This window comes from Anabrus simplex, chromosome 1 (assembly GCF_040414725.1).
Source record: "Anabrus simplex isolate iqAnaSimp1 chromosome 1, ASM4041472v1, whole genome shotgun sequence".
In the NCBI taxonomy this organism is placed as follows: domain Eukaryota; kingdom Metazoa; phylum Arthropoda; class Insecta; order Orthoptera; family Tettigoniidae; genus Anabrus; species Anabrus simplex.
This window is the reverse complement of record NC_090265.1, coordinates 1,118,838,148-1,118,852,782: the sequence shown is the minus strand read 5'-3', so window position 1 is coordinate 1,118,852,782 and position 14,635 is coordinate 1,118,838,148. Positions and strand designations below refer to the sequence as shown.

Below are 14,635 nucleotides of genomic sequence, written 5' to 3'. Positions count from 1 at the left end.
TGCCGGCAGTGTCTGAGGGCAAGTTCAGCTTGCCAGATGCAGGTCTTTTGAATTGACACCCGTAGGTGACCTACGTGTTGTCATGTGCATGAAATGATGATGAAGATGACACATATACCAAGTCCCCGTGCCAGTGGAATTAACCAATTATGGTTAAAATTCCTGACCCGGCTGGGAATCGAACCCAGGACCCCTCTGACCAAAGGCCAGCAGGCTAACCATTTAGCTATGGAGCCGCACACCTTCCAGGTGATTTGTGGTATATCCAGTTACCTCTAAAAATTAGTATCAAGAGATTTCCTCCTTCAGAGAGATCTTCCTCTAAAAGTAGTGGATGGTTGAGGCATGCAGCAAACCACATCAGTCTCATCTCTTGTACAATATATGTAGGAAGTATAAAGCATAATACACATGCTTCCAAATTGGCCATCAGGCCATATGGGTTATTTCCCCTATGAAAAAATGAAATGAAATGGCGTATAGCTTTTAGTGCCGGAAGTGCCCAAGGACAAGTTCGGCTCGCCAGATGCAGGTCTTTTGATTTGACTCCTGTAGGCGACCCGCACGTTGTGATGAGGATGAAATGATGATGAAGACGACATATACACCCAGCCCCAGTGCCAGCGGAATTAACCAATTGTGGTTAAAATTCCCGACCCTGCCGGGAATCGAACCCAGGACTCCTGCGGCCAAAGGCCAGCACGCTAACCATTTAGCCATGGAGCCGAACATTTCCCCTATTACCTCACTAGTTGTTACAAAAACATAATTGAATTGAATGAATAGTTTGATTACTTTTGCTAGTGTTACTAGTAACAATGAGAAAATGTTTGATTATATTTCTATCATATGAAAAAATCTCTCTGCTTCTGCTAAAGTTCGAAACCCCAAATTCGGTCTATAGATGTCTGTGTACTGAAATGTCAAATTTAATTTAATTTCTAAACAAAGAATTAAATCTTTTAAAATAGTATTTGTTATTGTTTAATTCATGCAGCACATTTCATCATAAGGTTAAAATGATACAATTTGGCACCACTATCCTATATAACAATAATGATCAACTTATTTCATACTTTGCTCTAAATTTCTAGAATGGAATAATAATAATAATAATAATAATAATAATAATAATAATAATAATAATAATAATAATAATAATAATAATAATAATAATAATGTTATGAGGGTAACTAATGATTGTAGTAAAGATGTAAAGGGGAGAGTCTCAGGTAGACCCCAAATAGAGTACGGTTCCAGTGTATGGGATCCACACCAGGATTACTTGATATGTGAACTAGAAAAGATCCAAAGGAAAGCAGCACGATTTGTGTTCTGAGCTGTCAGTTGAGAGATAGCATGGAATGACAGTAATAGACGAAGCTTCAGTGGTGCTTTTAATGGGAGGAAATATCATACTACGAAGATAAAATTGGAATTTAAGAGGACTAATTGGGGTAAATATTCATGTATAGAAAGAGGAATTAGGGAATGGAATAACTTATCAAGGGAAATGTTCGATATATTTACAAGTTCTTTGAAATCATTTTTGGAAAGACTAGGTAAACTATGAATAGGGAATCTGCTACCCTAAATGCAGATCATGGATGATTGTAGGTAATATTTTCTCCTATTTGTTAGTGGACTGAGAACTAGCATTGATTTCTTTGCCTCTATCTACATATTTAATCAAAAGTTTCAAATTTTTGGATATTTTTCTGACTTTTTTTAGTTTTCTCAGTCTGCTTCAAAATTATGTTCTCAACAAGCCAGTATTGTAGCCATTCTGCTGTAATATTTCCCATCTTTCAAATATTAATAATATGGATGTTTAGTCACTATTCATCCACTATGCATATCATATTAAACAGCTCAGCAATAAAAGAAGTATGCTGCAGATATTTCTAATTCAGCACTTTAGATTAATTAAATACTGATTACAGATGTAAAAAGTTTTAGATGGATATCTTGTACCTTTGATTTTCTAACTAGAAATTGTCATATGAAAGTCATAATTTAATACACTCTGAGTGTAGTTATAAAATTATAGATTTAGAGTCTACAACGTAAGCTCTTTTAGCGATGTGAAGTCACATTCTACGAGTCTCAATTCTCACTTGTCATTGCTATTATAATAAAAGTTTCTAGCAAAGGGCATTTTGTTTCTAATTTGCATTTAAATGGAAAATACTAATTATGATGATGATGATGATGATGATGATGATGATGATGATGATAACGTCAATGATGAAAGGTTTTTCAGGAGTTACTTACAATACAACTCTACTTGAAAAACTGCTCTGATTATCCACCCTATTCTGCCATTCATTTTTAGTAGAATTTATTAATAATAAATGGCCTTAACCTCAGAGTTCTGTTCCAAGGAAGCAATGCACACACACACAGAAAATGGCTTGAAAGGCTTGCAGCAGGCTAAATTTGGTGTTCTTTGTAGCTCTCCGCAAGGCGTGGATTGGAACTGTACCTGAGTGTAACAGCATATGGAGATGGATCGCTGATACCATATCTATTCTCCACTCGGATGCGGAACTTGTAGTCACGGAATGGCTTAAGATTATGAATTTCACAAGCACAGCCACATATACCTGCAATGATATATGACAAATTTATGTCAGTTATAGAAAATAAATTTATACTTACGGTTTAGGATATATTGTATTTTACCTAATGGAATGAGCAAGAATAAAGTTGCTGAAGAGACTAATGAATTTAACAGTGGAAAATAAGAGGAGGAATGCTGGACTTAAAAATATTATGACAATGCTCTTTAGACCATACGGTCATTTGTCATTGCTACTGTAAGGAATTTCCTAGCAGAAAAGATAAAATCAAGCATATATTTAATTGGCTCACTGAATATAACAGGCAGAGCAATCTGAAATGATAACGACTCTGCTAGTAAAGTGATATTTGTACCTGTTCTTACGGTGAACCATTCTCCGTTGGGTTGCTCGCTCATCTCAACACGGTAAGTGTGAGGCAGACATGCTCCAATGGGTATAGAGGGTTTCCATGATAACGTGAGGCGGCGGTCAGACATTCGGCTAATGATAGGTGGATCTGCCAATGGGAGAGGTGCTCCTGAACTGCGATATTTGTCAAAATCTGTGTACTGGTAGCCAAGTGACTTCCTAGGAGGGTTATCCAAAGCTGAAAGAAAGATGAATAAACAGGTGTAAAATTCGCAGTCATTTGAGAATTCATGAGTCATGATTTTTTGGTTTTTGAGAATTAACTTACTGTCAAAATTGAGATCAGCTTCACATGAAGCATCTCCATGTGGATTAAAGATTCTTAGGCGATATCGACCAACATCTGATGGGTCTACATTTGCAATAGTAAGCCTTAAGAGACCAGAGCCCTCCTTCTCCATGCGAACACGGTCACTTGGAAAAATACGTTCATTATTGCGGAACCATTCAAATTCTGGCTCAGGAATGCCTCCAGCACATGCTGTGAACTTAGCTGTCATACCCTTGTATACCTCACAGTCACCTATTTTCTTCAGGAAGGATGGTGCCTCTGTCTTTTGTGTTCCACCTCTGCAATAAAAGAATAGTCAAAAACATTAATGTTCTCAGATAAACTGAATTGAAAAAAAATCTCCTATAAACTTTTTTGCCTGGTTTAGTGAAAATAAACTTATTACCAAAGGGAATAATGAATGACTATAAGAATATAACATTTATTTAAGTAACAGCTATCAACAGGGAATTTTTCTTACCAGTCTTTTAAATAAATAAATAAATGAATACATAATTAATTAAATAAAATCAATCCCTTCCCTATATTTGTCTAGCTTCCTTGTAAGCCTACATTTCCTGCATCAAGACTGAAGATCTGTAGAGATGTTGGCTTAGAAGGAAGCTAGATAAATATAGGGAAGGGATTGATTGATTGATTGATTGATTGATTGATTGATTGATTGATTGATTGATTGATTGATTGATTGATTGATTGATTGATTGATTGATTGATTGATTGATTGATTGATTATAAAACCTTTGCCAAATACCTTAGTTAAATGATTGTTACTGTTTTTAGCTCCCCCAATAAATCTTGAAGCCTGTTCTCATGAAGCCACAAAGCAGAAACGAGCTCATCAGGGGATAATAAGAGATGCACATGGAAGATCTGAGATTGATGAGGGGAGAGCCTATCTATTTGAAGATAACAGTGATTGAAGATGTGAAGACTGTTCTTGCCCTTTTATGTTTGTATGTTTTTTGTCTCCTATTTCTATTGCTCCCTCTTCCCAAAGTGACCTATTATATTCCACCTATTATGTGCTCCTTTTCATGTGCCTGTCTATATACTGTATAATTTGATTATTCATGTATTAAAAATAAATAAAAGTTAGTGATAACTTAAAAATATTCAGCCATACTCACATTTTGTCAACTACTTCCAGCACGGCTTCACATGTATCTTCTCCATCGAGGTTGGTAGCCTTGCATTTATATTTTCCAGCATCAGATGGTTCACAGTCTTTGACATACAAACAGCATGTTTCTCCATCTCTTTTAATATGGTATTTTTCTGATTCTTTAATGGGTTTATCATTAAAATACCATGTAATATCTGGTCGTGGAATACCACAAACACGAGCTGGGAATTTGGCATCAAATGTTGGTCTCTGAAAAGTTAAATGATTGTTACTGTTTTTAGCTATAACAGTAAACCTAGTAAATATTCCCCTGTGGAAATTATTTATAAAAAGTTTTACTCCATACTTAGAGCACCTAATGATAGACTGAGGATTGTATATTCTTCAAGCAGTCCACTGATGATATTAGAGCTGGTTATGGCATAGGGTAGTTTAAATGTAGACTCAGTAATATATGAGTAGCATTACTAATACATTATAGAAGAACTGACCACTAAACTAAAATCGATAGCAGAAAAGTTAGCTCCAACAAATCCTAGGAAAAAACATGAATAGTGGAATGAAGAATGTAACCAGGCAATTGAGAGAAGACATCACGCTTGGATAAATCATCAAGCCCAAAAGTCAGACAAATCAAATTTAGATCTAAGAAAACAAAGAAAGTCAACCCATAAAATCATCAGACAAACCAAACGCAAACATCTTAAAAATACCTTACAAAAGACAGAAGAGAGTTTTAACAAACAACAAGCATGAGATTATTATGAAACCTTTGGCAAATACCTTAAAAAATATGAGCCCCCAATATTAATGCTGAGAGATAAATCAGGAAGGTTAGTCCATAGTAATCAAGAAAATGCCGAGATCCTTGCAGAGACATTCAACAAACTTTTAAATTGCGATGACCCACTGGAAATGTTGGATGTAAATACTGACACACCCATTTTAACCACCCCAGATCTAATAGATCCTCCAACTATCAGTGAGGTAGAATTAAAAATTAAGGAACTAAAAAATTATAAGACATGTGGTAAAGACCTAGTCTTAGCAGAAATCTGGAAAAATGCAGGGAAACCAGCAATCATAGAGCTACTGTACATCAACATCTAGTCGAAGTGCAAATCACAGAGAAAATCCCAGAACATTGGACCTCAGGCATAATCCATCCAGTATTCAAAAAAGGAGATAAAATTAATCTAAACAATTACAGGGGAATAACCCTTTTGGACTGCACTTACAAAATTTTCTCCTGCATAATTTACAATAGGATAAAAAACATTCTGGAACCACAACTTGGAGAATAACAAGGAGGATTTTGCCCATACAGAAGTTGCCCAGACCAAATTCTCAGCCTGAAACTAATAATGGAATTTTACTACAAATATAGAAATAAACAGCTGTTTATTTCATTCATAGATTTCAAGAAGGCTTATGGGGGTATACATAGACCCACTCTTTTAAAAATCCTCAGATCCTATGGCTTTCACCCTAAATTAACAAAAATTATTGAACTAACTTCAACCAACACAATTTCAAAGGTGAAGTTCAAGGGAGAAATGTCAAAAGCTTTTACAATAAATACAAACCTCAGACAAGGTGACGGATTATTCCCACTGTTTTTCAGTGTGGCTCTAGATTACATAATGAAAATTTGGCAAAAAGAAAACCCACCTAAAATCAAAATTGCAGCAAAACCCTCAATAAGGACAATCTGCCTAGGGTTTGCAGATGATTTAGCTCTCTTAGCCCTTGACATGGAAGAAGTCTGTGCTCATATCACCAGTCTCCAGAAAATTACATTAAAAGCAGGATTACAAATATCCTTTGAGAAAACTGAGATCATGCATTGAAACCCCTTGACATAAACAATGTCACCAAAAAATTAACATAGTCCTACAATTTAAATACCTTGGAGAAATCATTATGCACAACTTAAGCAAGAAAGCAACGTGGATAAATAGAACCAAACCAACAAAATGAAAAAAGCACAAAAGCACAATTTCTAACCTGGTCAACTTATAACAAAAAATGCTTGTCAATAGACACTAAGATCCAAAACTACAAAACTGTAATTTTGCCAGAAGCCACTTACGCCTTACGCTTGCAAAACCTTGTTCCAAATTAAAAATGAAAGAAAAACTGATCAGCTCCTCAAAACTGAAAGAAGAATTATGAGAAGTTGCATAAATAAAAAGTACCAGATTGAAGGAGCCAGGAGAATCCTCCCCAATGAAACTGTCTATCGAGAGAATGACCCAGTTACCAGCAGAGAAAAGAATCTCTTATTTCTTTCACATCTTATGATTATCAGAAAACAGAATTTATGACTAGTGATGAGAAATCTGGGAAAGAAGACAGGAGAGCATTGGATCAAAGAAATTCAAGAGGATCTCAAAACAGCTGGACTTGAAATTACAGATGCAAAGAACAAGAATAAAATTACCACCCTTCTTAAGAATCACATATTTTCAACTGAAATGATGCACAGAAGGCCTGTAGAGATTTCAGACGAATTAAGAACACTGCGATCAGAACGAATGAAGAAGTACTGAGCAGATAAGAAAAATCAAACAGTACAACCTTCCAAGAAAAATTGTACATGGAAGATTCAAGTGGTATAATAATAATAATAATAATAATAATAATAATAATAATAATAATAATAATAATAATAATAATAATAATAATAATAATAATAATAATAATGCATGAATGAGTAAATATATATAGGTATTTAAATTACTATTACTTATCAAATCATTATTAAGAGTATTTATTAAACTATTTTTATATCCTAACCAGGGATTGCAAAAGTGTAAAAAATACTGGCACTAACCACAAATATTCTGAATTCTCAAGTAAAAATATTTATAATACCAGATTCAAGGCCACACACACACACACGCACACACACGCGCGCGCGCGCATACAATATGTTAAAGTAATATCAGCCTTTAATGGAAATTTGACTGGCAATAGCATTCCTTGTTCATACGAATGATATAACAAAGAGTTAAAAACCAACTTCATTGCACGCAAGGATACAATATTAAATTGTAAAATAAATGTTGAGAAACATAGGCTTACCCTATCACATTTTTATCTATTTTCAAGTTACTGTAATAGTGTGGTAATTACAATAAGTTTCCTTTGGATTCATAATATACAGTATTTGTATGAAGTTCCATTAGTTATCAGTTATGTGAATTCATAAAAAAAGGAACTCTGTGGCAAATACTGCCCATTAAGTCTTGGCTGCCAAGATAACTGCTGTTCAGCAAGATGACTTGTAGATACTGCAGTGTCACATTATCAGAAGAAATCACCCAAATAAGAGGTTGCCCCTTTAGCCCCCTCCTCTTCAACATTGCCACATCTGACACCGTACGAATATGTTTTCCTACAACATCACTGTATATCTATGCTGGCAACATGGTCCTCAGCTCAACAAACAAAAATGACCTACAAAGATCACTTAACCTCCTTATGAACTGGGTGGACCAAAATAAAATGGATGAAAATCAAAAGAAAACTGTCCAAATGGTGTTCAGAAAAGGTGGGAGATGATCAAAGGATGACGTCATCTTGATAAAAGAGAAGCCGTTGAAAATTGTGAACTCCTTCAGGTACCTGGGGGGTAACCCTGCAGCGAACAACTAAGTCATTTAGAATACACATTATGTAGAGAGATGAGCCTCTGTGGCTCAGGTGGCAGTGCGCTGGCCTCTCACGGCTGGGTTCCATGGTTCAAATCCCGGTCACTTCATGTGAGATTTGTGCTGGGCAAAGCAGAGGCGGGACAGGTTTTTCTCCGGGTACTCCAGTTCTCCCCGTCATCTTTCAATCCAGCAACCATCATCTGTCATCCATTAATCATTGCCCCAGGTGTGCGACAGGTTTTGGCAGTCGGCACAATTCATATCCTCGCCGCTAGATGGGGGCTTCATTCATTCCATTCCTGACCCAGTCAAATGACTGGAAACAGGCTGTGGATTTTCATTTCATTTTCATTATGGAGAGAGCCATGGCAGCAACCAAGGGAATATTCAAAATCAGGGACGTCAAAATCCTGAGTCTCCCTTCAGCCTTAAAACTCTTTGAAGCTAAAACCATTCAGATCCTATGGAGAGTATAGAAATCATTTGGGAAAATCTCTGTAAAGGACCTCAAGAATCCGGAGAATACAAAGGCCTGTTTCTTAACCCTTAAATGCACAGCATTCGTTGCATATGTGCAAAGTGAATTTACTTGCTTCATATCTGCTTTACTATTTTACAAGTGTACATTTACTTCTACCTTGCAGACGAACTCACTACAGATCACTAGCGTATTAAAAATTGAACAGTATTTTATTTTATGATTTTTCTTGCTAATCACCTGGAGTGAAGTGAAAACTTTAAACAGTTAAGGCAAAACAAATAAAATTATCAAAGGACAACATCATCTTGATAAAAGAGAAGCCATTGAAAATTGTGAACTCCTTCAAGTACCTGGGGAGTTACCCTGCAGCGAACGACAAAGTCATTTAGAATACACCTTATGGCAACAACACCTTTTCTGCAGCCTCATCTGAAGTTCACTGTTCTATCCAGCTTTGTATTCCCACACTTATACAGTCCAAAGTATACTGCTTAATAGATCCCCGGCAAATTTCTTGTAGATGCAGATATAATGATCACGAATGCCTTGAAAAATGTGCTGCAGTTACTAGCATTCCTGGATAGTATGATCCACTCCAAAAAGAAATACAAAGGTCTCAGGCTTCTTTTAACTTGTTGGGAAGCTTACTTACAGTACATGAATGCCTGCCAGAAAATATAACTTCTGGAAACATCCATGAAAACACCACATATGATCTTTGTGGTGATACAGATAAGTGTTTACATAAACTCAACCTAGCCATCAATGGATTTACTCAAGACAGCATTAACATGCAAATATTGAGAAAATATCTTGGGGAGAGAGAATATTTTAGTCATGGTGTATACATCCTCAGAAAGGAAAAGGTTTGATCTTGTGAAAAGAGTTCACTAATACTAACAACTGGGTTCATCGATCAGATGGGCTTAATAGCAGTAAATGGAAAGAAGCACTGAAAATGACAGAAAATATATGCCCAGCAAGAACTTTACCAGGCAGATCTTAGGATGGTATCCACTCCCACCATTGTGGACTGTGAGATAGAAATACTTATTCATGTTCTTGGGGCGTGTCCATTTGGTGATATCCTGAGAAACAGCAGGCATCATGCAGTGCATTCAATGATAGCTGTAGCTCTTAAGGAGAAACAAGATCAGCTTTACAAGGAGATATACAGGGTTTCTGATAACAGATTATACAGAAGAATTATACCATACAACCTGGCTCTGCATCTGCCACTATTATAGATTTAACTATCAGAGTCCACAATGAAAAACACAGCTTTTTCGAACCATCTGTTTCCTATTACCAAGAGAAATACTGTTTAACAAACATTAAGGTAACTGGCCTGAGGAACAAATCCTAATTTATTTGTATAGACCTGTAGGAACTACAAATTATACAATTTATTCATCAAGTGAGTGATTCTATGTACTCTTGAAGGATTACTTTGAATACTGCAAAATCATTTGTACGGCAATCAGTAGGCAGTGGAAATGTTTAGAAAGGCTATTATTTTATCATTTATTTTTATAAATGAAATGTCTTTCAATTCTGTATCCCTGTTTTTTTCTTTTTTTGAAGGAAACAAATTTAGAAATAAATTCCTGATGATGATGATAACTTATAATAAATTTTCAAAAGTTGTCACAGGGAATTTAGGCTTCAGAACTTCTCTAACCTAAGACAAGTTGGTAGATCATTCAACTCAATTTATCAATAGGAAGATTTAGATGATTTGTAATTCATGCTCTCATAGCAAAACCCAAAGGAATATCATTTAGACATGATATTCAGGAGATCAAGAGAAATAAAATAACAATTTAGCTAACCTGCTGCAAGTCTGTGAAGCGTTGAGTGAAGTTTGGCTTCTGGAAAATTTTCCTAACAGCAGCTCGTGCAGAGGAAGTATCTTCACCAAAAGGGTTACTGATCTTCACAGCATAATCACCTTTATCATCCAGAGTAGAAGGATTAATCTCCAGTCCCACCTGAAATCATTTAAAAAAAATTAATTTATAAGTAATGGAAAGGAACAAACAAATGGCAAATAGTTACATTAATAGAAAAAAAATAATTGAAAATTGGCCTTTTGTTTCTGTTAATATTTCTTTCTCCCTTTTTATTCTTAAAGGCTCAACATGATATGTGAATCAACTGCTGATTCATTCCACAGAAGAATGAGAGAGAAGGAACCTGGTACTAGTACGGTAATAGGAAGTAATGACAGACTCAGTTGGGGCCATACAAACTGTTAAGTTCTTGATGATTTTCTTATGCTTAAAGTCCTTAGTGAAAGAGTTTGATAACTTACCTTTCTACCATCACAAGTTAATTGAACACGTTCTGATGGAGCTAGAGAAGCACCATCCTTTGTCCAAGCCACATCTGGGATGGGGTTTCCGATAAATGGAGCACTGAGAATAAGTGGTGAACCTTCCTCTACAGACACATCCTTGAGACCATGCAAAAACATAGGTTTTTCTTCAGGAGCATCGCGAGTCCTCCCTGAAACAAATGATTAAGTTTTCAAAGTAACTAAATCCTTTTCTATAATTAGTGACCCCATAACTAAAGCATACGAATCGGCCATTATGTGTATAACCTATCTTCACCACACGCTTCACCACAGACTTATGGACCCTACAGTATGTCGTCATACTTTTACTTCGAAGATTGTCTTCCTACAGCAAAACTTTTGCATGTTATTGGCAAAAACAAAACCAACTCTCCAAACCAAGAAAACCATCTCCAGAGCCATAGTGATCACTGGTGATATTTCAGTTTTCATCACCTCAGACAGCACCCGGTAACTACAAGCTTCACCTATCACTTACAAATAAGAACACTACAATTGGAAACCTGTATACATACAATGTACCTGAGCTATACTTGTTCCTGAAATATTCCAAAATTGTACAAAGTAGAAATTCGGCATTGAAGTAGTATGCATATTATGTACAAATAACCCTCAAGAATGGACAATAATATTTCTAGCCAAAATTACATATCCTGGAGTTAAATTGATGTGCATGTACCTCAGTCATTCAACAGTCTTTTATGTAACCATTCTTGCCAATTAAGGCATAGGATAGAGACAACTTTACAACATACTTAATTATTCAAACAAGTACACAGGTATCTAACTTAAGATCCAGTGTTACTTAAAATTTCATGTTTTTAGTTAACCTATATTATAAGATTGTCACAGCTATTATCAATATTGTATATTAATTGTTATTATTTATAAATTTGTGGTTGTGTCTCTCTCCTACTCACACATCTTCGTATACCTACAAACACAACTGTACATTGTACCTCTGACTACTTTTCTTCTTTGTAATCTTGTACGGTATTTTCAATATTCTTCAATTTCTGCTCTTGTGTTTTGTCTGCCATTTGACAATGGTGAGGATTGAGCTTTAGAGGAACAAAATAACAGCTTGCAGAACCAACTCCAACAGCTTATTGCTTTGTTGAAACCCTTGCAAGAACAGAACAAAGCATTACTAGCACGGCTTCAGGAGCACGAGTCTGCTGGTGCTGTTGCAGTACCGGTCAAGTTGCTGAAATCTCTGCTAAGCTACCACTGTTTGGTTCGTCTAAGTAGGAACACAATTACGGCTTGCGGGCATTACGGCCAACCAGATGAAATTTGATAATGTGATTTTACAACTTAACACAAACCAACTCGATAGCTGCAGTCGCTTAAGTGCGGCCAGTATCCAGTATTTGGGAGATAGTGGGTTCGAACCCCACTGTCGGCTACCCTGAAGATGGTTTTCCATGGTTTCCCATTTTCACACCAGTCCTAGACCTTTCCTGTCCCATCGTCGCCGTAAGACCTATCTTTGGCAGTGCGACGTAAAGCCAATAGCAAAAAAATAAGAAACTTAACACGGTCATAGCTGAGGTAGAAGACATCGTTATTAACCTTCCTACCAAAGAATGTTACAAAAAACTAGAATCTGAACTGGTTCATCATCTTTCAGTATTTGAAGAGCAGCGAGTTTGCCAACTTCTTGGTGACAAAGAACTCTGCAATAGGAAACCATCACAGTTTTTATGTGACTTACAGTCATTAGATGGTAGCTCACTTCATGACGAAAGTATATTAAAATAATTCTTCATGTGTCGACTACTACACCACTTACAAGCTATACATTAGCACCCCAGTTAATGCCTTTAACTGATATAGCAGAGCTCGCAGACAAGATTTTGAGCTTTTACCTAATGTCACACCTCATACAACCACTTGGCCCTGAGGCAAGAGTCGCAGTAGGAAGAGACCAAAAGGCCGTGATTGTTCCCTTATTCCACAGAGCCGGCTTTGTTGGTACCACAAAAAGTTCCAAGATAAAGCCGTGAAATATACTACTGTTGATCAAAATATTATATGTACTCGAGTTTGGAGGTTGTTTATGAACAGAAAATCCAGTAATGCCATCAGTTTTCTCATTTCATTTTACAATAGGTCAAATAAAACATGAACAAACATTTTATCTTTTCATCATTGTCATAATCTTCACAAGTGTTTTATTTGTCTTGTCAATTTTTTTTAAATCTTTTAGCTGAAGATGTTCCATAATTAGAACGAAACATGTTCTGTTTAGTACTATACTCAGAGATTAAGCTGAATTATGTTATGTAAATAATAAACTAGCTATAAGATACTGACAAGTATTGGAAGGTGGGAATCTCCTTGTAACATAACCTTAGCAGCATTTGCCTGGTGTGAAAATGGGAAACCACGGAAAACCATCTTCAGGGCTGCTGACAGGGGGGTTTGACCCCACTATCTCCTGGATGCAAGCTCACAGCTGTGCAGCCCTAACTGCACGGCCAACTCGCCCAGTCCACCAGTTCTTGGGAATGGACAGTTTCTATATATGCTTCCTACCACATGTGGCTGAACTGCAGGTGCTGTTGGCGAAAATCTTAGTCGAGTCTAAACTTAAGGGCTAAAAACCTGTCTTTTGGATTCAGGAATCGCAACATGCTTTCCATGAATGTAAACAAAACCTAGCTCAAACCACTCAGCTCACTCATCCATTGCCATATATGCCTCCAGGTCTCTTTACAAATGCATCAATCACTCAAGTCAGAGCATGTATGTAACAGAAAGTTGGACACCATTGGTAGCCTCTAGCATTTTTTAGCAAGAAGCTTTCAGCATGTCACGTCAACCTGGCTGGCCTAATAACTGTGTATAAGGCTGTCCAGCATTTCCACTATATACTGGAAGCACAACACTGCACCTTATATACAGATCAAAACATCTGCTTTATGCATTTTCTCAATGCAGAGAAAAACTACCTCAGCCCAACTTAATCGGTTGTCCTTCATATCCCAGTTCACGACTGATATTCAGCATATAAAGGAAGCAGATAATGTTGTCACTGATATGATGTCCCATGCTGAAGCCATTTCACTAGATGACTATGCCATGCTGACTCAATCACAAGAGAATGATGATTAACTCAAAGCCTTACTGTGTGACAGTACTTCGCCGATATTAGAAAAAGTAACTCTCCAGGCATCATGACTACCATTAAATGTGATATGTCAACTGGAAAATTCTGTTCGTTCTTGACACTTCCTTTTCGACACAAGTTCTTTGACAAGCTCCATAGCTTAAGCCTTCCAGGCATTCAGACCAATTCTTGTCTAGTCTCATATAGATCTGTTTGGCCATTTATTCAGAAAGACACTCACACCTGGACTTGCACTTGTTCATTGTGTCAATGCAAAAAAGTGCCAAGGCATAATGTCTCTCCTTTGGGGAACTTCGGAGCACACACAAGTCATTTCAGCCACATTCACTTCAATATTGTTGATCCAATGCCAGCCTGTGAAGGCTATCATTATCTCCTCACTGCTGTTGACAGATTTATCTGCTGACTGGAGGCCTGACCCATGCGCAATATCACTACCGAAGAAACAGCTGATACCCTAATACGTGGATGGATCTTCTGATTTGGTCTTCCTACCTACGTAACTACTGACTGAGGAAGACAATTTGAGTCTACCCTATCTCACTGACTCACAACAGCATTTGTGTTCTGTACTGGAAGCACAACACTATGC

At 36.7% G+C, this 14,635-nt stretch overlaps 1 protein-coding gene and 1 long non-coding RNA gene across 13 annotated transcripts in view; one reads left to right on the top strand and one right to left on the bottom strand.

Annotated features, from left to right (window-relative positions):
* Positions 1-4,388, top strand: part of LOC137497011 (uncharacterized) — a 100,064-nt gene extending 95,676 nt beyond the window's left edge. For all 3 annotated transcript variants that reach the window (XR_011017594.1, XR_011017592.1, XR_011017593.1), the window contains exon 3: positions 4,066-4,388. This is a non-coding gene — a long non-coding RNA (uncharacterized lncRNA). The remainder of the gene's footprint in view (positions 1-4,065) is intronic.
* The window catches only part of Obsc (Obscurin), a 980,481-nt gene that overhangs the window by 186,118 nt on the left and 779,728 nt on the right, over positions 1-14,635 (bottom strand). For all 10 annotated transcript variants that reach the window (XM_068225413.1, XM_068225414.1, XM_067137343.2 and 7 more), the window contains 6 exons: positions 10,863-11,056; positions 10,381-10,539; positions 4,413-4,657; positions 3,262-3,563; positions 2,938-3,171; positions 2,486-2,606 (listed from right to left, as the gene is read on the bottom strand). In XM_068225413.1, coding sequence (XP_068081514.1) covers positions 2,486-2,606; positions 2,938-3,171; positions 3,262-3,563; positions 4,413-4,657; positions 10,381-10,539; positions 10,863-11,056 — 1,255 coding nt within the window. The remainder of the gene's footprint in view (positions 1-2,485; positions 2,607-2,937; positions 3,172-3,261; positions 3,564-4,412; positions 4,658-10,380; positions 10,540-10,862; positions 11,057-14,635) is intronic.